Source organism: Trichechus manatus, unplaced genomic scaffold (assembly GCF_000243295.1).
Source record: "Trichechus manatus latirostris isolate Lorelei unplaced genomic scaffold, TriManLat1.0 scaffold00006, whole genome shotgun sequence".
Classification (NCBI taxonomy): Eukaryota; Metazoa; Chordata; class Mammalia; order Sirenia; family Trichechidae; genus Trichechus; species Trichechus manatus.
Genome location: NW_004443942.1, coordinates 34639572 through 34664575, shown reverse-complemented (window position 1 = coordinate 34664575; position 25004 = coordinate 34639572). Strand labels below are relative to the sequence as shown.

Sequence of the window (25004 nt, the reverse complement as noted above, 5' to 3'; positions counted from 1 at the left end):
GCCTCATTAACTGCATTTTATGGCATTGCTTAGGAGTCTGCAGTTAAGTTTGTTTCTAAATGTCATTTCAAGTTTCAGGATAAAATAACCAAAATTTATCAACTTTAATAAACAAGGCTGACATAAGTACTTTCCTCTGCACGGGTGCAGTCACTAAGGTGCTTTAAGTAAACTGCAATGGTGCAATCTCCATCTTCTTCTGCACTCAGATTTTTAAGGCCTGGCTAATCTTTTTCTTTTTCTTCCCCTCAAATATTTATACACTGCCAATAAAGGAAAAATCCACAAGATTTAAATACCATAGATCAACATGTAGTAAAAATGCAAATGTTTACTAATTTTAAATGTTAAGATAATACAGATTTGAAATAATATAACCTCATAATATCCTCAAAATTATGAATGGACTCTTAAACATATTTACTTAGTATTTAAATAATGTTTCTTACTAGATTTTCCCTAATTTTTATGTGAAAGTAAAATCTGATCAAAGTAAACTGAGTTTCATCCACAGTTAAAATGAAAGTACTGATAGCAATCACCTCCTGCTATATACTAAGTTCAGTACACCAGATAAATGCAGAGAATTAGCCAATGTAAAGTACTTTAATCAAAAATGCTCGTGAGGTTTCTAGCTGGAGTGATTTAGCATACGATAATGCTATTACTGAGATAGGGAACAGAGGAAGAGGAAAGAGGAAGGCTGCAGTTTTAAACGTGCTAAATCTCAAGTGACAATGGGGATTCACTAAAACACATGTGAAGGTAAGTTGTGGAATTAGATGAGTCTGCCCAAGTTGAAACTAAAGATGGTGAAAAATGCCAAGGATGGACTAAAGCACACCAGTTTTTCCTGTGATCTCGGTACAAGCAAAGAACTAATCATGTCACACACTCCTACTTCACTGAAAAAATATTTCATGATTTTCTGGGAAGGCCCCTACACACTGGTTGCTGACCCTATTCATCACTCTTCCCCAACACCCTCCTGCTGTAGCCATCTTTCAATCATTTATGATTTCCTTAATAGGCAGCTTTCATCTCCAAGCGTTCGGTCATAGTATCTGCTAAATTTAAATGTTCTTTCTTCACTTTCCCACTTGGCAATATGATAGCTCCCACTGTTGCTTCTTCTGAAAAGTTTCCCTCTCTCTCCTAATAAAAAGTAATTATTCAACAGGATTTTGAGATTAGCTTTAAGGTATGCCATTAGTCCCAATTTTGTTAATATCAGGTTTTCTGCTGAAGGTATTACAAATATCATTTCTTTCTCCCATCTGGCTATAATACTGTTAATTTATATAGTAACAAATGATGGCTACTTTGTGATTTTTCATTCTCTCAGGTTGTTAGTATTTTGTTTAAGTGAGCAGGTACTTAGGGAGGGTAAACAGAACTGAAGGGGTAATTATGGTTTAATGGTAAGGTATATCCTAGCCTACAGTACAGAAAGCTCTCAATTTATGACAGAAACAAGTTAACAGGAAAGACCACAGGAAAACAGTTCACATGCTACATAGAACTATCCATTCTTAGTGTGAGCAAAGCAGGGTTTTACTGATCATTCAAAAGGACCCAATAAATGATATGATGATTATCAGAATTTAAGTAACTGAAATTTCTGAGTCTAAAGGTACCTGTTCCAATGCTTTGGGAAAGAGAAAATTTGTATGCCTCCCTTTGTTTCAGCAGTATTTTCTGCAATAAATTTTAAATAAATGAAATGATGTATGACTTTATAATAGCTACAGAACTCTCACTGGGGAATGCAGAAAGTACAGAGTTTTAAAATGCCAAACATCAGGAATGCAATGGCATCTCCCCTTAAACAGTACCATTACAAACCTAAAAACACTTGGACAACCTGTTTCTAGTTAACTGGGAAGGCTGAGTAAGAAAGGAAAACCTACCTTGATTAAAACATTGATATTGTTTGTTATTTTCAATGCAACAACTTTAATCTTGTTCTGCAAAGGAAAAACAATTAAAATCCCCAATAGCTTTTATGATGCACATTCCATTCCAATTTAAACTAGAGTCATTACACTTATCTTTCAGGATCATTTCTACAGTTACATAATTCTTTGGTTTGAATCTATGGATAATGTTTATTTCCATTTCTTGATCCTAAACAAGTCTAGAGATGGCAGAGAGAGCAAATAATCTTTATATTCCCTTGACGGGTTGGAATATTGAAGTATTATCTATAATTTACCTGCGAAGTGGATGAGGGACAGGTCACAAGAGTTTTAAAATACACCAGTTTAAGTTGTAGGAAGACATAATGAAAACTTAAAATATTCCATTAACACTGGGATGAAGATCGATTATAATAGTAGAGATCAGGGAAAACCAAACATCACAAGACAAATACCTATAATTTGGTATAGAATTGGAAGTTTAATTTCTTTTCTACTGTCAATTAATATCTGGGTTTCAGAAAGATGAAATCAAACATATCACAACCATCAACCAAGTATTTAAACAAAATGTGCTGCTGAGACACTAGTGAAAGCTTTGTATAATCTAAGTTTGGTAACAAACAGTGTTCAAAAACACTGGAAACAAAGATATTTCAACTTTAAAAAAAAAAGGTTTCCTATATAACTTTGCAAATAGCTAAATATAATCTAACATGTTATTATCTTCAACACAGATTTGTAATTTATTCAAGTAAAGTCAAATCTCACATTTCAATATACAAATTGACAGTTTGAATTGTTATTCTATTTAAGACTCATAATAAATAGTAGCTATGTCCCTAGGAGATGTGGGCTAGTACTCTTACCTCTTCTGTCTTTAAGGCCTCTCCTGTTTTCCCCTGGAGAGCCAAGCGGAGCTGTCTGATATAAACCTGCAGGCCCCTTGCAAAGTACTGCAGCCTAAATGAAGAATTCTTAATTAGCACATCATCTCTTTGTTTTCCAACTCCAATGATTTTCTACTATAGCAAAATGATCCTAGGTGGAAAAATGGCTATATTACCAATAAATTAGTGATTTTTTTTTATTGTTGTACTTTAAGTGAAAGTTTATAATTCAAGTTAGTCTCTGATACAAAAATTTATACATACATTGTTATGTGACCCTAGTTGCTCTCCCTATACTGTGACAGCACACTCCTCCTTTCCACTGCGGATTTCCTGTGTCCATTCAACCAGCTCCTGACCCTCTCTGCCTTCTCATCTTGCCTCTGGACAGGAGCTGCCAGTTTAGTCTCATGTATCTACTTGAGCTAAGAAGCACATTCTTCACGAGTATCATTTCACGTCCCATAGTCCAGTCTAATCGTCTGAAGAGTTGGCCTCGGAAATGGTTTTAGTTTTGGGCTAACAGACAGTCCGGGGGCCATGTCTTCCGGGTTAAAGAGTGATTTCTTAACTTGCTTGTTTCTCCTTTGCCAAAGAGTAGTGACAGGTGATAGAGTGGAGCAAGCATCTCAAAATTTAAGATGTAAAGTGGTTAATGATTCAATTGAATGATTCAACTGAAAGACAAAGGTATCTTCATGAAAACTTATATTGATTTCTCCAGTGCTGCTCTTCCAGTAACACTGTAAGATATTAGTAACAAAAGCAGCTACTATCTACTGAGTATCCTCTGTGTGCCAGGCACTGTGCATTATGTCATTTAATTCTCAAAACTCAATGAGGTATTATCATTTTTTTTTTTCTTTCCTGCAAAACAGTTTGTATAAAACGGGGTTACTTAATCTCTGTATGTCTCTTGAAACTTTGGTAAAAATGTTCTGTTGAACCATCATCTGGCCTGGTGTCAAATACTTTTAATAACTAAATTTCTCTAATGGCTACTGTTCTTATTTTTTTAGGTTTAAAAGTATTTTTCCCGAGTCAATTTTTTAAAACCTCTTCCTAGAAAATTACTCCAATTTTCTAAGTTAAAAAAAAATTTGGTCTGAGCTACCTAGTTTTTGCAATTTAAAAAATCTCTGCTGTATCTTAAATTATAGCTGTTTTTGTTCCCAGTCAACACCGTTTATTCCTTTATACCCATCTTATACAAACTTTATTTTCTTGAACACTCTTGCCTATTTTTCTTCAAACCAGCATCTTTTTTGTTTCTATTTCATTCATCTTTCATTTCATCTGTGTCACTTCCTTCCGTGTCCTTTAGGTTTATTCTTTTGATCCTTTTCTTACTCATTTATTTTCAATCTTTAAATTCAAGATATTTAAGATTATTTATGTGCCTTTAAAGTACTACTTCAGTCACATCCCTTAAATTTTACTATGTGATATCGTCATTGTAGTTCAGTTATAAATATTTTGTGAAATGTATTAAGCCTTCCTTTGAGAGCTACATGCATTGTTGATTTTGTTTCATGTGTACTTGTAAAGACTACCACATATTCTCTAGTTTTGGAGTGCAGCATACTATCTGTACCTACCAGACAAAGAGTCCTCTGTATCTTACTAAGTTTTGTCTGTTTGATCTTAAGTGTCAGCTGCTTCTTGTAATTTTGTTTTACTTTAGCTATTTTAGAGCTCTCGTTATTTGACTTCAAGCTTTCTTTCTGCCTCTAATAGATCTACCTCTTATAAGCAGCATCTAGACACATTTTAAAAAAGTCAATCTAATAATGTTCTTTTTTAAACAATAATATTTTATAATAATGTTCTTTTAATTGTTGGGTTAATTTGTTAATATTTATTAACTATTTATTATGATTATACATTAAGGATTTATTTTACCATTTTGTTTTTTGTTCTTAGGAGTCTGTTTTCTTTGGGATTTAGTTTTCTGTGTTTCTTCCCCACCATCCACTGGCTTAGAAGCCACCTACTACAATTTTATTGTTTTAATGGAAGATCCACGAGATAGCCAGCAGGAAGGCTTCGTTCAACTCTGAACAACAGAGCTGAATCTGGGTTCCTCCCCTCCCCACCAGATCCCTAGTTGTGCAGCTCCTGGGAGCTTACCCTTAGTAAGATCTGATAGTGTTTTCCAGTTCCCTTTTACGGGTAAGGTAGGGTGGAAGAAAGCTCTTGTAAAAAACACAGAAACAAAACCCAGGAAGCTTCCAGATAGCTACCATCTTTGCCAAGGACTGGAGCACCTGAATTATACATCACCTGATTTTGAAATCTTTGAGCTTTTCTGCATTCAGTTTCGCTGTTAAGAAATCTGGAAGTTTTCGACCCAACTGGTGAAAGCTATACAATAAACATTCCACATAACTGAACTGCAGCTTAGGTTCTTCATTTCCAGCGTTCTCTCCATTTTCCGCTTCTTCTGGGGGGAGAGGCATGTACTCCTAAGATATGAAAATATACAGATGTTTGCGATTTTCTATAAATACTCTAATTGTAAATATATACTCAATTGTAGGGCATGCTTTTAAGACATTACGCATTAAAATTCACTAAGATTAGAAGCTTAAGTAAGGTTTCTCGTTCACCTATTGGATCAACGTTCTAGCCTGCCAAATGTCCATATACACCTATGTTACAGTTGCTTCTACTACTAATGACAATGAAAGTAGCTAATATTTATTAGACACTTAGATGAGGGAATTGAGTTTCAGAGAGCTCAGGTAACTTCTCAATGGTGACAAAGTCAATAAGTTGAGGAGTCAGCACTCAATTTAGGTTGGATATCAAAAGTTGATTCTTTTAACCACTACACATGCTAACTATGTTTTCTGAACATTAGTCCATACTGTTTTATTACTGACTCTATCTGCATTCCAAGTACTGTCAAAGGTATCCAATATCAGTGTTATAACATTCAATAGGTACTACAGGTCTGAAATGACCATACATTTGGATGAAATCAATTCAGGCTAAATGCTTACCGCTTACCACAACATGTACAGTCATGGTCGTTTCTACAACCGCTCACATCAAACTAGAAAACCATTAGTGATGCTAATAATTATCTTATCAGACAACCTCTTTTCTCCTCAATTATGACTTAAATGGCAGAGTTTATTTCCTGATTGCTAAAGCTACTTGGCCTTGGGAAGCTACCTGGACGGTGGACCTAAAGCAAAGGTAAAGAATTTTAGTGATGCTGATTTCAGTTTTGAGACTATTTAGTACAATCAGAAGAATCAGAGCTCATTTCTTTTATACAGATATAAAAATATTTTGATAAGAAAATAAAAAAGACTTACTATAAATCTTATATTACACTGTATGCAAAGCATCAACAGAAGAAACACCAAAGCCAAAGATTAAAACAGATTTAAAAAAAAAACTTAACTTTACTTGGAAAAGTTAAAAAAAAAAAAAAAAGAACAAAACAAAAAAACTACAAAACCTGATACTACTCAGATAGTTAGCCTATGGCCTAAGCAGCTAACACTTGTTAAAATTACTGTTACTCTAAATTTCAAAAGCTGGCTCTCTATAATCCACAAATTAATCTTATTAGACTTTTAAGCTATATACTGACTATGCCACAGGGAAAGAAAAAAGATCTTACCAATAACTTATCAAATAATTTCCTTAAATTTGTTTCTAGCTTTTCCATGTCACCACAAAATGAACTCATCTCCGCCAGTAATTTCAGTACCTAAAACACACAATTTGCTGGTTATACTACTATTGTTTGAATGAACAGGGCTGTAAAATTAGAACGATTCCAGGTAACTGTTTAAGACTTTATTTTTAATTATGCTTTTACAGAATCATGATGTTTGATTTGGAAAAAAAACTCAAGAGATGCAAGCCTATATTTTACAGTTAAGGAAAATGAAGGTCAGGGAGATTACATGACTTGGCAAAGTCACAGTGTATGAGTGTGGCAGGGCAGACCCTAAAACCCAGATCTCATGATTCCCAGAATATCTGTAAGAAGCAATAAGCAAAAGAATACACATGATACTTTCTGCTAAAGGTTAACATCGATAGTACTGAACACAATGCAAAAAAGATAAAAACTAATTTAGACAGTTCGTACTATTAAAGAGATACTTAGAATGTACTCTTGAGAGCAAACAATTAGGGTGGGGCTCATTTGCTATTAAATTTAATCTCTGGATACTAATTCAAAGTATTGGTTAACTGCCACCATTCTCAAGGTTCATCTGTGCTTTACCCATTCCCAGTCAGATAAGCCTGGCCCAGGACATCTGAAGCAAACTACACAGTCAGTGCACATCAAGACTCTTTTCTCTCCCTTAAGACTTATGAGGGAAATGGCACACATTTCCATATTTCTGTTCATCAATCATTATTAAATGCCTCTCAGGATCAGGTGCTGTGCTAGATTTAGAGATTCAGAGATAAATCAGTGAAATGAGGTAGATAATATATATAAATGTAAAGTATTGTAAATGCTGTTAAAAATATACATGTACATTACAATTAAGAATCGAAAGAGGGAGAGTAGTTAATTCTATTGGGGAGAAGGGTTAAAGGATATTTTGTGTTAATCCGGTTTAAATCTGGATCCATCAGTTATAAATAGAGATGGAAACTATACACAAATTAAACACCTTATTTAAAAATACTAAGGGCACAACAGTAGCCACTGACTACAATGAAAACAACAGGCAGTGTTTTCCCCCTGCAGTAAATTGAATCCATAAATCATTCCTATGCACTTAATCCTGGGCTAGTAGATGACTGGCTAGCCATTACCAGGCATTTAAATTATCCCCCTTAGAAATCAGACTTAAATTAGCGGTTTAAATTTGTGTTAAAATATGAGAATGACTTCTAAATGCTAAAAGCAGAATTTTTTTCTTACCTCCAACTGTATATCAAGACCCTCCACTGGGGTAGTCAAGGAACTTAGGTTCGGAAGAACCTGCTCACAGAAATAAGTCACAAACCTTGTGGAATGAACATTTTTCTGAAAAAAATACAAAGAATATTGAGTTGTCAAAAAAAAAAAAAAAACAAACTCTCAAATAGTAGAATATCATTCAACTAAATACATTTCAACGCTTCCGCGGTTCTCAGCACACACTGTGGGAAAATTTTAGTGCTAAATTTTCAGACTGTGAATTTCTCAACTCAAAGACTAGGTCCTTTAAACTGTTATTTTTCAAACTGAGGTATGCACATCCCAGAAAATTCACTGCCAGGAGAAACACAAAGCCAGAGATGAAGAGCATATTTTCCTACGGCAACAATCTACTAGAAAATGTAAGGAAAAAAGTTAAATGACTAAACGAAGTATTTTAGATGAGTGGTAATATAAAATAAAAATGCATAATTTCCACATCTTAAAAAAGTCTTTAAGGAAGACATTAAAGAAATTTCTTGCTGCTTTGGGCTCTCATATCCCTCACTCTTGTCCCCTGAAAGCAAACATTTACTCCAATGTATTAAGGTAATATAGTAATAAAAATACTAGCTATGTAAAACGAGCAGCTTACAGAGAAGAGGGGCACCGCCTGTCGAGTGCATTGTAAGAGCCTGTCCACACAGTCGGGATCCGAGGGATTGAAGGTCTGTTCCAGGTCAGCCTGCTCGGCCACCAACTCTACAAGTTGCTGTCTTCCACTCACTGTCTGTAAGCTTTTTAACCCAGATAGTATCTTCATGAACAGAACAAATTCTTCACCTGTCACATCTTCTAGAACCTGCAAAGAGACAATTCAGAATAGATGGTATCTTTAGTGCCCGAGTGGGAAAAAAGATCAATACTGAAACTGTAGCAAATTTATTTCAGCTACTAAACTCAGTTTGATATTAATGCTTCTGACATACTGATGAAAAGGACGATTTCTAGCTTCAATCAATTTACCTTCAGAGTACTAGCCATGTATTTTTCAACTGGGGCAATATATCATCACTCTTCCCGCCAAAAAAACCCACTGCCGTTGACTTGATTCTGACTTGGTTCTTGGAAAATCTTACTCTGTTTATGTATAAAGCACAGATACACAAGCAATACATAAACAGATATACAGCCTATCTGTGATATTAAAATTTCACGGGGATTAGGAAAACGATGTCTAAAAAGGCTCTTTAGGGAACTGATAATGATATTCCCAGCTGAAGAGCTGTTCCTTCTCTCACTGAAGAAATCTTATCAGGAAGCAAGTGAATGGTGCTATTACAGAAGAAACTCTGAATCTTCTTGAATGTATTAAAAAAAAGTAAATCATTCCCAAACTTTGCCACTTTATGCATAAAAAGTTAGCTGTAACATACCTTATGAAACCTTAGCATCTGTAATTATGCCAGAAGCTGGGAGCATAGACAAATAAGCATGGTCTTGTGCTCTTGAAGAGCTGACAGACTCATGGGGTAGAATCAATGTGATAATATATTTCATGATGAAATAATCCAGGATACTATGGGAGAACAGGAGCCCTGGTGGCACAGTGGTTAAGAACTCACGCTGCTTATCAAAAGGTCGGCAGTTTCAATCCACCAGCTGCTCCCTGAAAACCCTATGGGGCAGTTCTACTCTGTCCTATAGGATTGCTTATGAGTCTGAACTGACTTGACAGCAATGGGTATGATGTGAGAATAGCCTAAGATATAAGTGGGGATCAAGAAGTTTCCTGAAGGAGGTGATTTGTAGAGTTCTGAAGGATGCATACATTTTGAGGATAACAACACAAAGGATTTAAATGTGATTATATCCTTTTAAATTAACACACCCATTCATCATTACAAGTGGCCACAGTGCTAAGTACAATATAAGAAACCTGAAGAAGCTCTCTAGTGGCTCTAATGGGATATGCCATTTACACACAAGGCACATATAACACTGATAAATACTGCTAATTTTAAACATGTCCTTTTGCTTTAGAGACATTACAAATGATGACTGAAGCTTACCTTTTTGGATTCAGTTAGTATAAGCTCCTCTACTTCTTTCGTTAAGACTTCATCTGGTAAAGTCTTAAGTTTTGTAGAAAGGAATTTGATTGCTCGTTCTCTAACAATGTCTTCTCCTTGAAGTATCTGGCTAAACAAGCCTCCTAAAGTCCCTGGACACAAAAAAGTTAAGTGTAGCAAGTCAATTCTATATTGTATGCAGAGTAACAGAATGGGAAGTATTTCGATTTAACTCAATTTATAGTATTTCTTCTCAAATGAGTTGATAAATCTGAATACGACCAATATTGGTAAAAATAAATTTGAAATGTATACAGATCCAACCATAATATAGAAATCACATGCTTTGGTCATGGAGACAGAATCAGCTTGAGCGTGACTTTCCCTTTTTTATCATTATTAATAATGAATCAAATCCAGGTATTTTGGAAGAATTTCTTTAAAGTAGCAAAGGGAGTTTTCCAACAGATTTCTAATGGAAAAGCTTAATCTGTTCTCGCAATTACTTCTGCTGCTTTTTGGAGCCACATCTTGAGAGCTAAGCAGGTTTTTTCCAAAATACCTAGAATGTATATGAAATAGATCTCTGGGTGAACACCAAACTTGTATTTTATAAAAAAGAACCTACTAAAATCTGGGATTTATCCTTAATGAATAATGCCAAACTCCTAATTCTTTGTAAGACATCAAACACAATTCAGAATAAGAACTGGCCTTACCTTTTGCATCCATCTTAAATATACTTAACAAGGCGTTGTTCACTAAATTAAATTCTGCAGAGTCATCTGGATGAGGAAAAAGTGCCACAATGTATAAAACAAATTAGAAATATCATCTGCCTCATTTTCAAAGATTCAACATAGTTTCTTAAAAGATTACATTGAGAGGAGATGTGTAACTAAGCAATTCTCTAAAGTACCAAGAAAATACATCCCCCTTTTAAGGGTAGAATCTGGCACACTTGGAAAACCTTTATGTTAAGATGGTACAAGTAAGAAACTATAGGAAAGTGGGGGAGGGGGGAACATGATGCATCAAACATTCCCAAAAGCATCTAGTCATTATGTCTTTATAAACAGAATTAAAATCAAAACAGTACAACACTAGGAATTACATAATTGGGGAGTTAAGTCAGGCTTCAAACTACTGAATGGAGACAATAATCTTAATCTCTATCAGAGGCAGACCCTTTAGCCAAACAAACAAACAAAAAAACCCCTAAAAATAACATTTAACATTTTGCTCTGAATTTAACATTTCAGAGCGAACTTACATTTAGATAAAAGGGCGCAGTAATAATAAAACCACCTACCTGTCTGCAAAAGCTGGGTTAGTATGTCTGCCACTCGGGGAAGGTTCTCTCCAGTGGCAAACTGAGGCAGCTCTTTAATTGCTTGACGTCGAATCTAAGCATGATTTAAAACAAAAATTAACCAAATACTATCTTCATTTTAAAAAACAACAAACCTAACTTTCTAAGAAAACTACAACTACAGAGAAACCATAACTAAGGGGCAGGTATGAGTCACAAAAATATAAAACATGAGCTTTCTACTAGTGATGTTTTAAAAATTACTTGTTCTAACTTGATATTCAAGTTTCACAGAATGACTGAAACAAAATGTGGTGGAAAGGGAATTTAAATATGAGACTGGAGTAGACAGATTTGAAATTATAAACAATGGCAAATACAACAGTTGAGGCTTTACTGTCTTCGGGTATACCATACTATAAACCCTAAGAATAGCTACTGTGGCTTAGTAACTATTTTATAATTTTTCATACTGACTACTTAATGTAACATTTATGAATATCTTCTATGCACTTAACTCCGAATACTGATTTTGGTTTATTGAGTTTTACATAAAAATATGTAGGGTTTATATCCAAAAATCTTGCATGGAATGTTGGTGGTTCATGAATTTCATTTGAAAAACCAGTAGCTAATAGTTGAAAATACTTAGAAACCTGTATTAACAGTCAGATACGTTAACGGTTAATTCTGTTCCACTGAATTACAGTCTAAGAAAAATTATTTCTTCCGATTTTAGCAATCACATACAACTATTACATAGACCAATTATTTTTTCTGTCATGTAAAATATTTAAGTGTGAAGTTATGTTTTTTGATGTAACATTATTAAGTATTTAATTAACTAAGCAAACACAAACTGACTGAAAATGAACAATAGTCTAATTTCATATAAACAATGTACATCAATCTAGAAAAAGATTTGAGCCACAACCTGTTTTTAACAGATAAGCAAAACTATGCACTTTTCACAGTTGAAATGGGGCAAAAGAGCTAATACATTTTCTCAAATGCAGATTATAAACCTGGGTGTGACGTTATGCCAGATCACATGGCGGTACTTTATTCTGCGCTGATATTATCAATATTCTAACTACATTAGCTACACAGAAAAAAAGTCTAGGAATTTTAAGAGAAACATTTCAAAGCTTGTTGAAAAGTTTCAATCATAAACTTACCGATACATCTTCATCTTCACAGAGGTCTAACTGTGCATTGATGGCAGAATCAGCCAATTCTGGAAAATGCTTAAAGAATTTTGGAATAAACTGAGCTGCTAATCTTTTTTCCTTGGTACCACCTTTCACACCATCCAGTATCACCTGATAGGAATCTTTATGCTGAAAGAAGAAATGAAGGAGAACAGAAACATAATTTTGTGAATAACTTGAGTCTGCATTAAATTACTAAAAAAAATTACAAAAGATAAAATATACAGCTTATTTTGGAGTTTTTACTGCTTAAACTGTACATCTACCTCCCTGCCCTCTGATCCCTCTCCAAATAGTGAGTTGGGAAAGGGAGTAGGACGACTTGAGTTGGAAAAAGCAAATAGGTTTGTTAACATACCGATATTTCACTGTCATGGATTGAATTGTTTCTGAACTGAGACTGATGGATCTAACCAACTACCAAGCAGAAAACCCATCAGCTTAGACTGAAGAAGACAGAAAGAACAAAAGGAAAGAACGCTATCTGCCTCTTCAAATTCTACAGGCAGGAAACAGGCCAGAGGAGCTACATCTGTTGTCCTCCAAGAACAGAAAAGGATCATCCCTGGAGCAGCTCGGAGATCAGGGGAACTGCTGGAAGGAGCACAGGAAGCAGGGCCTTCTTGATTTCAAAGGGTGGGGCTGTGGTCTTCTGGATCTCAAAGTGTGGGGCCACAGTCTCCTGGGTTTCAAAGAATCAGATCTTTGCCAACTTGGTTCTGGAGCGTGGGGCTACTGTTAAGGTGTGACAGGGGATGGTGCCGCTGCCCAAAGCTGAGGGGGCAGGGCTTCTGTACCAAAGGGCAGAAGAACAGGGTCTTCTGCAGCCAAAGGGGTGGGGTCGCCACTCAGATGGGCTAGGAAAATGGGGCCACCCAAAGCTGAGGGAACAGAGTTGCTGTCCCAGTGCACCTGGAAGGTGGAGGTAAGGCCAAGGCTAAGGGGCCTCCACCCAGAATCCAGAGAGCATGGCCAACACCCAGAGTCAGGAGAATGAGGCCCTTGCCCAGACGGTCCCAAAGAACAGGATATTTTCAAGGCTTGAGAGCTAATGTAAATTGTCCAACTGGGTTTTGGACTTGCTTGGTGTCGGTTATTCTTTCTTTCCCTCCAATTTCTCACATTTGTAACAAAAATGCCTACCCTGTGCCTATAGCACCATTGTACTTTGCAAACAGATAACTTGTAGTTGAGATTTCATAGGTTCACAGATGAAGAGGCATTTTGCCCCAAGGTGGAATACGCCTAAAGTCTCATCCACGTTTGATTTAGATGATTCAGAAGATGAAATTTTGGACTTGGAGCTGATTTAAGACTTCGGTTATGATAGATTGAATGTGTTTTAAATGTGGCAAGGACATGAATTTTTGGGGGCCAGAGGGTGCAGTGGCATGGACTGAATTATGTTCCCCTCAAACTACGTGTCAACGTGGCTAGGACATGATTTCCAGTATTGTGTGGTTGTCCTCTATTTTGTGATCTGATGTAATTATCCTCCATTTTGTGATGTACTGTAAATCTTAACCCCTATTTTTTTTTTATTGTGATTTAGGTGAAAGTTTACAGAGCAAATTAGTTTCTCATTAAACAGTTAATATACAAATGGTTTTGTGACATTGGTTGCCAACCCTGCGATGTGTCAACACTCTCCTCTTCTCCACCTGAGGTTTTGTTTCCATTCATACAGTTTTGCTGTCCCTTCCTGCATTCTTGTCTTTGCTTTTGGGCTGGTGCGCTCATTAGTGTTGTACACATGACTGAACTATGAAGCATGTCCTTCACATGTGTTACTGTTGGCCCTACTGCCCTGTTTAATCTTTGGCTGAAGGGTGACCCTGAGGAGGAACTTCAGTACTGAGTTAAAATGGTGTCCGGTGGCCATACTCTTGGGGTTTCTACAGTCTGTGTCAGACCAGCAAGCCTGGTCTTTTTTTTTGTGTGTGTGTATTTGGATTTTGTTCTACATTTTTCTCCTGCTCTGTCTGGGACCCTCTATTGTGATCCCTGTCAGTGGTGGTAGCTGGGCACCATCTAGTTGCTCTGGGTTTAGTCTGGTGGAGGTTGTGGTCCATTAGTCCTTTGTACTAATCCTTCTCTTGTGTCTTTGGTCTTCTTCATTCTCCTTTGCTCCAGCCAGGATAGGACAAGTATATGTATCCTAGATGGCCGCTCACAGGCTTTTAAGACCTCAGTCGCTACTCACCATAACTGGATATAGAATGTTTTCTTTACAGACTATGTCATGCCAGTTGAGCTAGATGTCCCCCAAGACCATGGTCTCCAGGTCTTAGCCCTGTAGCTCAGTCTTTCAGGGCGTCTGGATGTGTCTGTGAAGCTTCTATGACTCTGCCCTGGTCAAGCTGTGCTGACTTCCCCAGTATTGTCTACTGTCTTATCCTTCACCAAAGTTACCACTTATGTGTTATCTAGCAAGTGTTTTTCCCTCCCTACCCCTCCCCTTCCTCGTAACTATCAAAAATTGTTTCTTTCTGTATGGAAACATTTTCATGTGTTTTTATAATAGTGGTCTCATACAGTATTTGTCCTTTTGTGATTGACTTATTTCACTCAGCATAATGCCCTCCAGATTCATCCATGTTGTGAGATTTAACCTCTATATGTTAATGAGGCAGGATCAGTATGGGGTATATCTTGATTCACAGTTTTACAAGAGGGTATATCACTCAAGTAACACCCTTACTTAAGTCACACCTCTGCTTAAGTCACACGTTTTATCTTACAAGAGATAAAAGGAGAGAGAATGAGCAGAACAGGGAGGGATCTCACTACTGCCAAGAAGAGCCAGGAGTGGAGAGCATCCTTCAGATTTGGTGTCCTTGCGCTGAGCATCTCCTAGACCCAGGAGAAGACTGATGTCAAAACATATGGAGATCTCCAAGGAACACTGGGCCCACAGATGTTGAAAGGAGACAAGGACCTTTCCCTAGAACCAATAGAGAGAGAAAGGCTTCCCCTAGAGCTGGTGCCCGAATTTGGACTTCTAGACTCTTAAACTGTGAGAGGGAGCCCCAGTGACAGTGGTTAAGAGCTTGCCTGCTAACCAAAAGGTCAGCAGTTCAAATCTACCAGCTGCTCCTTGAAAACCCTGTGGGGCAGTTCTACTGTCTTATCGGGTCACTATCAGTTAGAATTGACTTGATGGCAATGCGTTTGGTTTTATACATACAGCCTCTGTTTAGACATGCAGACAAAACTTAAGTAACTGAGAAAAGCCTTAAAAATTACAGTATCAAATGTTTACACAGCATAGTGTTTATACTCCGTATAAGACACTGTTCTAAGCGCTTTAGATATGTGAGCTCACTTAATGCCACCAACATGGGAATAAGCAATTTGGGCATAAATATCCAATGGGCATAAATATCCAGTGGGTTACAGAATCACCAAAATTTTAGTTTTATAATAATTCTTTTCATGGACATGGCAAATACAATATACCCCATCAAACCAAACCCACTGCCGTCAAGTTGATCCCGACTCATAGCGTTCCCCATAGGGTTTCCAAGGCTGTAAATCTCTAGGGAAGCGGACTGCCAAATCTTTCTTCCACAGAGCAGCGGGTGGTTTTGAACACTGGACCTTTCAATTGGCAGTTGATTGCTTTAATGACTGCACCACCAGGGCTCCTGAAATACTATACAAGGTTAAAAAAAAAAAAGCAGGATGCAAAATTATTTAGGTACAGTATGATCTCAACTAAGTACATAAAATATTTAAAAAACTATTCTGTATATCCAAAGGCTATGGTCACAATTAAATCTTTTTAAAAGTATAGATTTAATATAATTTGCACACTTACCACACTATATTAAAAGCTCAAATAACTGCCAACCTGTCTTAACTAAAAAACCTGCTGCCACTGAGTCGACTCCAACTCATGGAGACCCCACGTGTTACAGAGCAGAACTGCTACACAGGGTTTTCTTGGATGTAATTCTAATGGAAGCTGTAATCCTAATAGATTGCCAGTCCTTTCATCCACGGAGCCGCTCGGTGGGTTCCAACAGCCAACCCTTAGGTTAGGTAAGTGCAAATCATTTGCACCATCCAGGGGTCTTTGACATAGTTAGAAAAAACAAATTCCATCAACAGATTAAATGACAACTCTTTCTGATATGCTAAACCTAACACCAACTCTCAAACAAAATACATTTCTGTAAATAAGGTTAACTTCCTTGTGAAATGCAGACACAAAAGTCTTCAGGAATTATTACTTTAAAAGTATATTATATACTTTTCAGTGCAAAAGTGAAAAAAACCACAGCTGACTTCTTTACCACTTTACATTCCTGTGGTTTGCCTCAAAGCTTCCAGACAGACATCATAAAACCAAAGTCTTGAATTTTGAAAGTTTTCTGGCCTTATTTTTTTACAGAATAGCACAAATCCAATTTTCTTAAACTCGAAGCTTTACTTGTAAAGCCTTTTAAAGAAACTGCTTACATTGTCTAAAGTTAAATAAAGAATCTTTGCTTGGAAACCTTCTTCCCCCAAGAAAAAATTTGAAATCAACTAAAAAGGAATAATTAGCAACATTTATTGAAAGCCTACCAGGGACATATTGATGCCTTACGTACACGTCTCACAATAATCCTGCGAGTTGGTGTTAGTACTACCTCTATCTCTCAGATGAGAAAACCAAGGCTCAAAGAAGTAAAGTGATTTGTCCAGGGCCACTAGTTAAATAGCAGATCCAGGACCTGAACACAGTACTGCTGGGCTCCAAAGACAAGATCTGTGCTAATTATCATGTTTCCATAATTGCAGTCTTTTAAATGGTGTTCTGAACCTTAATTAATTAAAGAGAAGAGGGAAAAAAATATCTGCTAGATGTAGGACCGTGAGAGGTACAATTTAAGTCCTAACTACAGTTTCCACACACAGACATCCCAAGCACAGCAAGGCCCTTGGAAAGCTGACATTTCAACATATTCAAACTAGACATCAAAGTTTCTACTATTAGTAGGCATCAGTTCTATTAAATAATTTAGCAGACATTACTGACAGACTTGGAGCAATTACTCTTCAAGTAATACAAAATAAAATGATACCTTTCCTTTCCAGGTCTTTGAATGAAAAAGAGTATTTCTTAGCACATCTCAAGACAATGGCTCATTGAACATTAATCATAATCATAAAATGGTCTGCTAATTTGTCTTCTAACTGCAGCTTAAGAAGACTTTTTACAGAATGAATCTCCCTAAGTAGTTATTACTTCTGCTTTTCACAGTAGGAAGCAAGGTAGAAGAGGTATTTTCAGTGATCACAATGATTCAATGACAGGTGGGACTGTAATCACAATAAAATATTCCAAATAGTACAGAGCACTGCTTATTTTTCCTTTCAACACAACTGTACATTTTAGACGAATAAATTTGTGATCCTGACAAGAAGCTTTAATTGTGAATACTTTTACTGCATTTCTAAAAATTATGTATATTTGTGTGCTTTAATATCTGATTAAAAAAGAATTCTAAAGAAATCCCTAAGACACTTTCAAGTAAAAAGTCAGCAACATTTTTTAATTGTGGTGAAAGTACACACAACAAAACATACAGCAATTCAACAATTACTACATATATAACTTAGTGACACTGAATACATTCCAGTTGTGCAACCATTCTCATTTCCAAATTATTCTACTACCATTAACATAAACTTACTGTCCACTAAGCAAAAACTCTCCCTTTCCCCTCCCTCCCACCCCTGGTGACCACTAATAATTTTTGGTTTCCATATATGTGCTTATTTCATATAAGTAAGATCACATAGTATTTGTCCTTCTATGACTGACTAACTTTGCTCCGCATAATGTTTTGAAGGTTCATCCATGTTGTGGCATGTATCAGGACTACATTTCTCTTTCTGGCTGAATAATATTCCACTATATATATATATAGGCCACATTTTGTTTATCCGTTCATCTGCTGATGGACATTTTGGTTGCTTCCACCTTTTCACTATCATGAAAAGTGCTGCAGTGAATACTGGTGTACATATGTCTGTTCATGTTGCTGCTTTCAAGTCTCTTGGACATATACCTAAGAGTAGAACAGCCGGGTTATATGGTAGTTACATGTTCAATTTTTTGAGGAACCACCAAACTGTTTTCAACAGTGACTGTAGCATTTTACATTCCCACCAGCAATGGCTGAGGCTCCTATTCTCCACAATGTCGCCAACACCTATTGTTTTCTGTGTTTTTGATCATTGCCATTCTAATAGGGGTTTAAGATGGTATCTCACTGTGAAAAGTCAGCTATAATTTGATCCTTATTCATCAGGTATATTTTAAAAGCAAAAATTCCTGGTAGTAATTGTCAAAATACAATGAATATGCATTAGTGGTGAGGTAAAGCCATATTTGGGCCTAGAATGCAGCCTCCAAGAAATAAAGCATTATTTTAGAGAAGGATGTGGTTTCAGTAAACGCATTTCTCAAGTATCAGATAAAAAGAAAATGGGTAAGAGAGACTATACATACTACTGTATGAGTTAAGGCATATTACTACTTTATTCCTCAGACTCAATAAATCTAATTTGTATTTGATACTAAAGTAGGTTGTTAATTCTTCCACATACTTTTGAAGGGTTATGAACTTGGTTGGTGTATGATTCTAGTTTAATCACACAAAAAAGCTACTAACAGAGTGGTTATTTCACAGAACATAAACCACTGAAGCCCATTCGCTTCCACTTTGAAGAGCCAGTGTACTAAACAATGAACAGAAGAAATCAGAGTTAAGCGTTACACAGACCCAATCTTAGATCAGCCTAACTGCTACAGTCCCTGAACAGGGCTTGGTGGTTTTTTTAATATAAAATTAAGCATCTACATTCAGAAATCAAGTAAATTCAGAAAACTATGAAACAAAATTTAAAATAATGGCAGACCACACCTTCCTCTAGTTTGGTTATTCAGGAGCCTCGAGTACTGTGGTGGGAAAGGGGGTTAGAGAGCTAAAGGAACACACAACAGAAGAGGAAGACCCGGAGGAGTAGCAGAGGCAGAGTGGGAGAAAGGAAAGCTGAATGAGTAAGTGGAACATGGGAGCTACAAGTGGAAAGATAACAGAGGGACTGGAAGCGTCTGAGGTGTTAAAGTAATGCTTCACTTTGAGTTTATCATCTATAGCTTGCCTTCAGAAAATACATCCTTATAGTTAAAAAAAAAAAAACAAAACCATATATATGTAAAAGTTCTCTTCTTTATCCATCAGAGATTATCCTTGTTAACAATTTTTTAAATATGTATGTCTATTCCTTCTTTGTATGTATTTCTTTAACTTCAAAAAAGAAATGTCTACTAAAGGGCAAGGTACAGTTCAAAGAGAAAAAAAAAGCTTAACCCTTATTCTCAAGACTTTGTAATCAAGTAAGGGAATGAGAAAAGTCGTCAAAGGAAATAAAATACAAACCTGAAGTACTATTAATGAATACGAACAGTGCCAAAACCAAACCAAACCCGTTGCTGTTGAGTCGATTCTGACTCACAGTGACCCTACAGGACAGAGTAGAACTGGCTACAGGGTTTCCAAGGAGTGGCTGGTGGATTCGAACTGCCAACGTTTTGGTTAGCAGCCCAATGCTTAACCACTGCGCCACCAGGGCTCCAGATACATGACCAAGAAACTTAAATCTTGACTGTAAATCTCATAAGTTGATATGAAAATCAGGCTCTGCTACACCAAGAATGTAAACAGTTTTTCTCCTTAAAAAAATGTGACATGGCGTCCCCTCCATTAAATTGGTTCTGGCCTTTGTTAGTTAAAATTCACAGAAACATCCTGAAACCCACAATCTTGTTAGGGTGCAGTTTTAGGCCATTTTCTCTAAAAGAGACAATGTATTACATAACAGAACAGAGTATGTAGGCATTATGGTTTAATCCAGCTTCAGTTCTCCAAGAATTCATTGTGCCTGAGCAAATCACTACACTTCACTATGTAGAGATATTTGTCTTCAATAGTGATCTGTCATTACAGTGTCATGAAGGCACTGATTGCCCATCACCTACTGGGAATCATGTTAAATTCTTTAATAATGGTTTTTATATTTAAAGGTAACATAAGAAGACACTATGAGCAACTCTCAATTATTCTATAAAAAATCCGTTGCTGTCAACTCAATTCTGACTCATGGTAACTGTATAGGACAGAATAGAACTGCCCCATAGGGTTTCCAAGGAGCAGCTGGTGAATTCAAACTGCTGACCTTTTGGTTTGCAGCTGAGCTCTTAACCACTGCGCCACATATAAATTCCAGTTTGGCTTCCAGTTGCCCTAACACACTCTAAGTAGGTGGCTGCCAATCTTTTTCTCTACTCCAGCAGTAGAATGGGGAGGGGGAATGGGACAGCAAGCACTATGTGTACAGTTTCAAAAACCTTCCCAATGGCATATGTTTTGTTGTGTATATTATCATAATTTTTTTTTTTAAAGAAGCTGTGGGGGCATGAGGAGGAGAAAAAAAAAGCTTCCCTAAAAGTTTCCTGATACACATCCTTGGATATGGTATTTTTCACAGTATCATAAAAAATATGGCATGGGATTTCTTAATGATTAAGTTTACCTCAGGGAGAGCCTGACTCTTTTCCCAAGAACACATATACACAGACAACCAAAAACTTACCAAGTCCTCACATTCAATGTATTCCATTACCTCATAATCACAAGAAGAATACACCATCTTCAAACTGATTGATAACCACTGGTCTAGCTCCTAACCCAACCCTCTCAGCTGACGTACAACAAAGTCAAATTTAGGCTGAACAACTTGTGACAATCTTCCTTAACTCAGTTACAAATTATAAATAATAGAGAACATCTTCACTACTAGTTCTTTCTCGGAACAACAACAAAAACAAACTATGACTGACCATAGCTTTCCCATCTGGCCTTAAGGGACAGGCAATCTCTCCTTCACAGTGGACCTAACACACACCAGAAACACATCTACAACAGACTGTCAGTATGTATTTCTCTTTGATAATGGCAAAATTCCCTATCGAAAATGGAAATATGCAGGGAAGAAAAACCACCTGATACTTGAAACAGTCAATATTCACAATTCTGGATTAAGCTAAATAAGACCTCAACGTAAAAAAAAAAAAAGAAAAAGAAAAAAAATGTTTTTCCAGCTCAGAAAAGCTCTACTCAAAATTATACATGTCCAAAAAAGGGCATGGGAGGGGTACTGCCATTGCTTTGTTAACGTTATTAATTTAATTCTAAGATCTTTGACTTTCTAATGCCAGAGATGGGTAAGCAGAAAAACCACAAAGTTCTAAGCACTGAAAGGTATGGCGTAGGATTTCTTTAACGATGATTAAGTTTACCTCAGGGAGAGCCTGGTTCTTTTCCCAAGAACACATACACATATCCAATCACTTATTAACTCCTCACGTTCAGTGTACTCCAGTACTTGATAACCACAAAAAGCGATCGGTTTTATGGACAATTCAACATTGCTAAACTGTGTCTGGGACAAACACAGCAAAACGCTCTTCCCAGACAATTCTATTTAAAACTGCACTCCCCCCACGTTCCATTGCACGGCCCTATTTTACACTCCTCACTGGAAAAACAAACATCTTTCTTATTTATCACTGTTCTCGCTCGCTAATTGTACATTACGGGAGTGCACGGATATTTCTATCTTGTACCTACAGCTCCCCGCACAGTGCCTGGTACATGGTAGGCGCTAAAATAATGTATTGAATAAATAAATTCGTGGACCCTCAATAAAATCTCTTTTCGATTTATCACGAACTTCTGTTTTCTAAGCACTCTTACAAAATTAACCGCAAATTCTTGCCTCGACAAAAAAATTTAGCCCTCTTGGGAAGAACTCTCAATCTAGTCTTCGTGGGAGTGCGGACCATGGAAAGAGGGAGAGAGACTCAAGGGAAACCTAGAGGCCAAGACTCGGGAAGAGAATTAACGGGGGCCTGAAGCGGCTGAGTTAGGAAACGCCACAGTGAGAAAAGGCTGATCCCAGGGGAGGCAGAGAAGCCTGGGACCCGAGAAGCCACACTTTCCCAGGGTAAACTAGTACCTACATTACCAGAGGCGGGTCCAACCGGACCAGACAGCCAAGGACGGCTGGAAGCCCGCGGCAGGGCGAAGCAGCAGCCCCGGCCCGGCCCGGGAGCACTGCGGGGAGCGCTGTCGAGAGACCGCGAAGCGCCGGGCCCTGCAGGCCGCTCAGGAACTCACCTGGCCAACTTGCTCCGTGGCATCAGCTAAGATGCCATAGTTGCGGTAAAGCTCCTCCACCGTCGGCATGGTGAGCGACAAGCCCAGGATCCGCTCCTGCTGTCGTCGTCTTAGCCGGCGCCACCACCACCTCGGAAGTTCTCCAAGTCCGCGACCCGCACTATTACGTCTCCAGCAACCGCCAGCGCCGCCGCCAGTCATCGCGCACAGCACGCCTCCGCCCCCAACGTCTACGTAAAGACGTGCGCGTCGGGAGCGGCCTTCATTGACTGCCAATGTGCGGTCTGGGGTTTTATCGCCCTCTGAGGGTTGGAGGTGCAAAAAGCGGCAAAGATGATCAAATAAGCTCATGCTTTCTTTTTTCTGAGAAAAAAGGATTATGTCTGGTTAGGAGCTCTTGGTGAGGGGAGGGGAAGAACACCAAAACGACTGCGCTTCTGCCCCTAAACGATTTTATATTTCCTAGGGAAGTGATTTGATAGGGAAAGAAATAGAATGATGGGTGGGAGCTGTATGAGAGCTGTATGAGAAGTCAAATTACACTTCATGATTCAAGGAAGGTTAACAAATTGTGGCGCAAGGGGGCAATGCAAAAGCATTCAAATGGCATTAAAAACAAAAACAAAAACAGTGTCCACCAAACTAAACAAGTCTAGGGGTCAAATTTGGCTTGCTGGAAGAGTTTGTGTATCTTTTCTTACTGCCAGAGTAAAGAATTGGGGCCACTTGATTGTGTCTGATATATATTTAAAAACAACAATAAACCCATTGCCCTCCAGTTGATTAGGACTCATGGCGAACCCACGTGTTAGAGAATAGAACTGCTCCATAGGATTTTCTTGGAAGTAATCTTAACAGAAGCAGATAGCCAGGCCTTTCTTCTTGGGTACCGCTGAATGGGTTGAAACTGCCAACCTTTAGGTTAGTAGCTGAGCACAAACTATTTGCAACACCTAGGGACCTTGTCTAATATCAAGACGGTAATGAATGAATGAAACCATAAGTACTTACTGATGAGTCCCTAAGACACAAGTTTAGAAGAAGAAAATGGAAGGTGCAAAACAATAGGTATACGTTGCCACATTTATGTAAAAAAAGTAAAGCATACAAAAGAAAGTTAGATGCATGTGGGTAGAAGAATGTTAAAACTGAATTCAAGATTGAAAGATCATGTTATAATAGATGGTAAATTCGAAAGCCAGATCCAGTTATGCAGAATATACATAGGAAATGATTACAAAACAGTGCCTGGGCCAGCCCTTGACCTCCTTAGTCACATGATATTAAACAGGATAAGGGAGGGGAACGGGAGAAATTGACAATGTGAATTTTTTTTTTTTTTTTTTTTTTGAGAATGATGTTGAGGTGCTTGTGAGTCACTTGGGGCAATTATTACCTCCTTCATTCAAGCTGGGAGACCCTGAGTGGTGCAAACGGTTACAGTGCTTGTCTGATAACCGAAAGGTTGGAGGTTCCAGTCCTCTCAGAGGCACCTCAGAAGAAAGGCCTGGCAATCTACTTCCAAAAAACCAGTCATAGAAAACCCTATGGAGTACAATTCTACTCTGACTCACACGGGGTTGCCATGAGTCGGAACCGACTCTACAGTAACTAGTTCTCTGAAGCTGGGACCACTCTGAGAGCTTGAAATGTGGTCCCTGTTGTTGGGAGACACAAAGGACTGATGCCTGAAAACACTAGAGTTACCTGTGGCAGCAGAGTGGAGGTGGCCATGTTGGGATCCACCTGCGCTCTCAGATTTTGCTGGAGCGATGGTGTGGGAGTGATTCCTCTATACCAGAGACAGGCCATGTAAAAGAGAGAGAGAGAGAGATTCTGGATCCATTTTGAGTTCTGCTTGAGGGGTCTTCTGCCTGAGAGTGAGAAAGCCCCCACAGCAAGAGTGGATGGCATAGAAACTGAGCGGTGATTGGGCGCTGCACCTCATGGGAGTCATAGTTGGGGATTCCAGCAGGCGGCCTCTGAAGATGCCAAAGTGTGGTCTACATGAAACACCTTCCAATATCTACCAGGCCAGAGAATGGCTCTAGTGCTGCACAGTTCAAGACCATTCCTACCTTCCTCTTTCTCCTCTCTTCTCACAGCCCCCTCTCAAAGGTCAGAAACTGACTAGCAGGCTGAGTGGAGGATAAGGAGCACAAAGGCAAGAAGGGAAGCAGGCCCTAGCTGGGGCAGAGAAGATCTGAGTGCCAATCAAATCTGGAGTTTGAGTTCACCTGTTGGAATGGATATTTAAATTTCTGAATTAACTAAGAGTGAGCTGGAAAGTCATGGGTTTGCCAGAATTTCCCTCTAGGGTTGTGATGAGATTACTACAAATGAGTAAATTTTAAAGAGATGGTATAAAAAAAAAAAAAATCCACCAAATCAGTTGCTGTCTAGTCAGTTCTGACTCATAGTGACCCATGTGTGCTGAGTAGAACTGCCCCATATAGTTTTCAAGGCTGTGACCTTTT

The 25004-nt window shown here is 37.9% G+C and overlaps 1 protein-coding gene across 3 annotated transcripts in view; it reads right to left on the bottom strand.

The window, feature by feature from the left end:
* Window positions 1–22763, bottom strand: part of API5 (apoptosis inhibitor 5) — a 29034-nt gene extending 6271 nt beyond the window's left edge. For 2 of the 3 annotated variants that reach the window (XM_004369812.1, XM_012557154.1), the window contains exons 1-11: window positions 22528–22763; window positions 12257–12418; window positions 11079–11172; window positions 10486–10551; window positions 9767–9918; window positions 8350–8556; window positions 7716–7820; window positions 6447–6536; window positions 5093–5274; window positions 2789–2882; window positions 1911–1967 (exon numbers count right to left, since the gene is read on the bottom strand). In XM_004369812.1, the coding sequence (XP_004369869.1) occupies window positions 1911–1967; window positions 2789–2882; window positions 5093–5274; window positions 6447–6536; window positions 7716–7820; window positions 8350–8556; window positions 9767–9918; window positions 10486–10551; window positions 11079–11172; window positions 12257–12418; window positions 22528–22728 (1410 nt within the window). In that variant the 5' untranslated portion in view covers window positions 22729–22763. The remainder of the gene's footprint in view (window positions 1–1910; window positions 1968–2788; window positions 2883–5092; window positions 5275–6446; window positions 6537–7715; window positions 7821–8349; window positions 8557–9766; window positions 9919–10485; window positions 10552–11078; window positions 11173–12256; window positions 12419–22527) is intronic. The other variant, XM_023738463.1, reaches the window with a different exon arrangement.
* Window positions 22764–25004: the final 2241 nt, after the last annotated feature.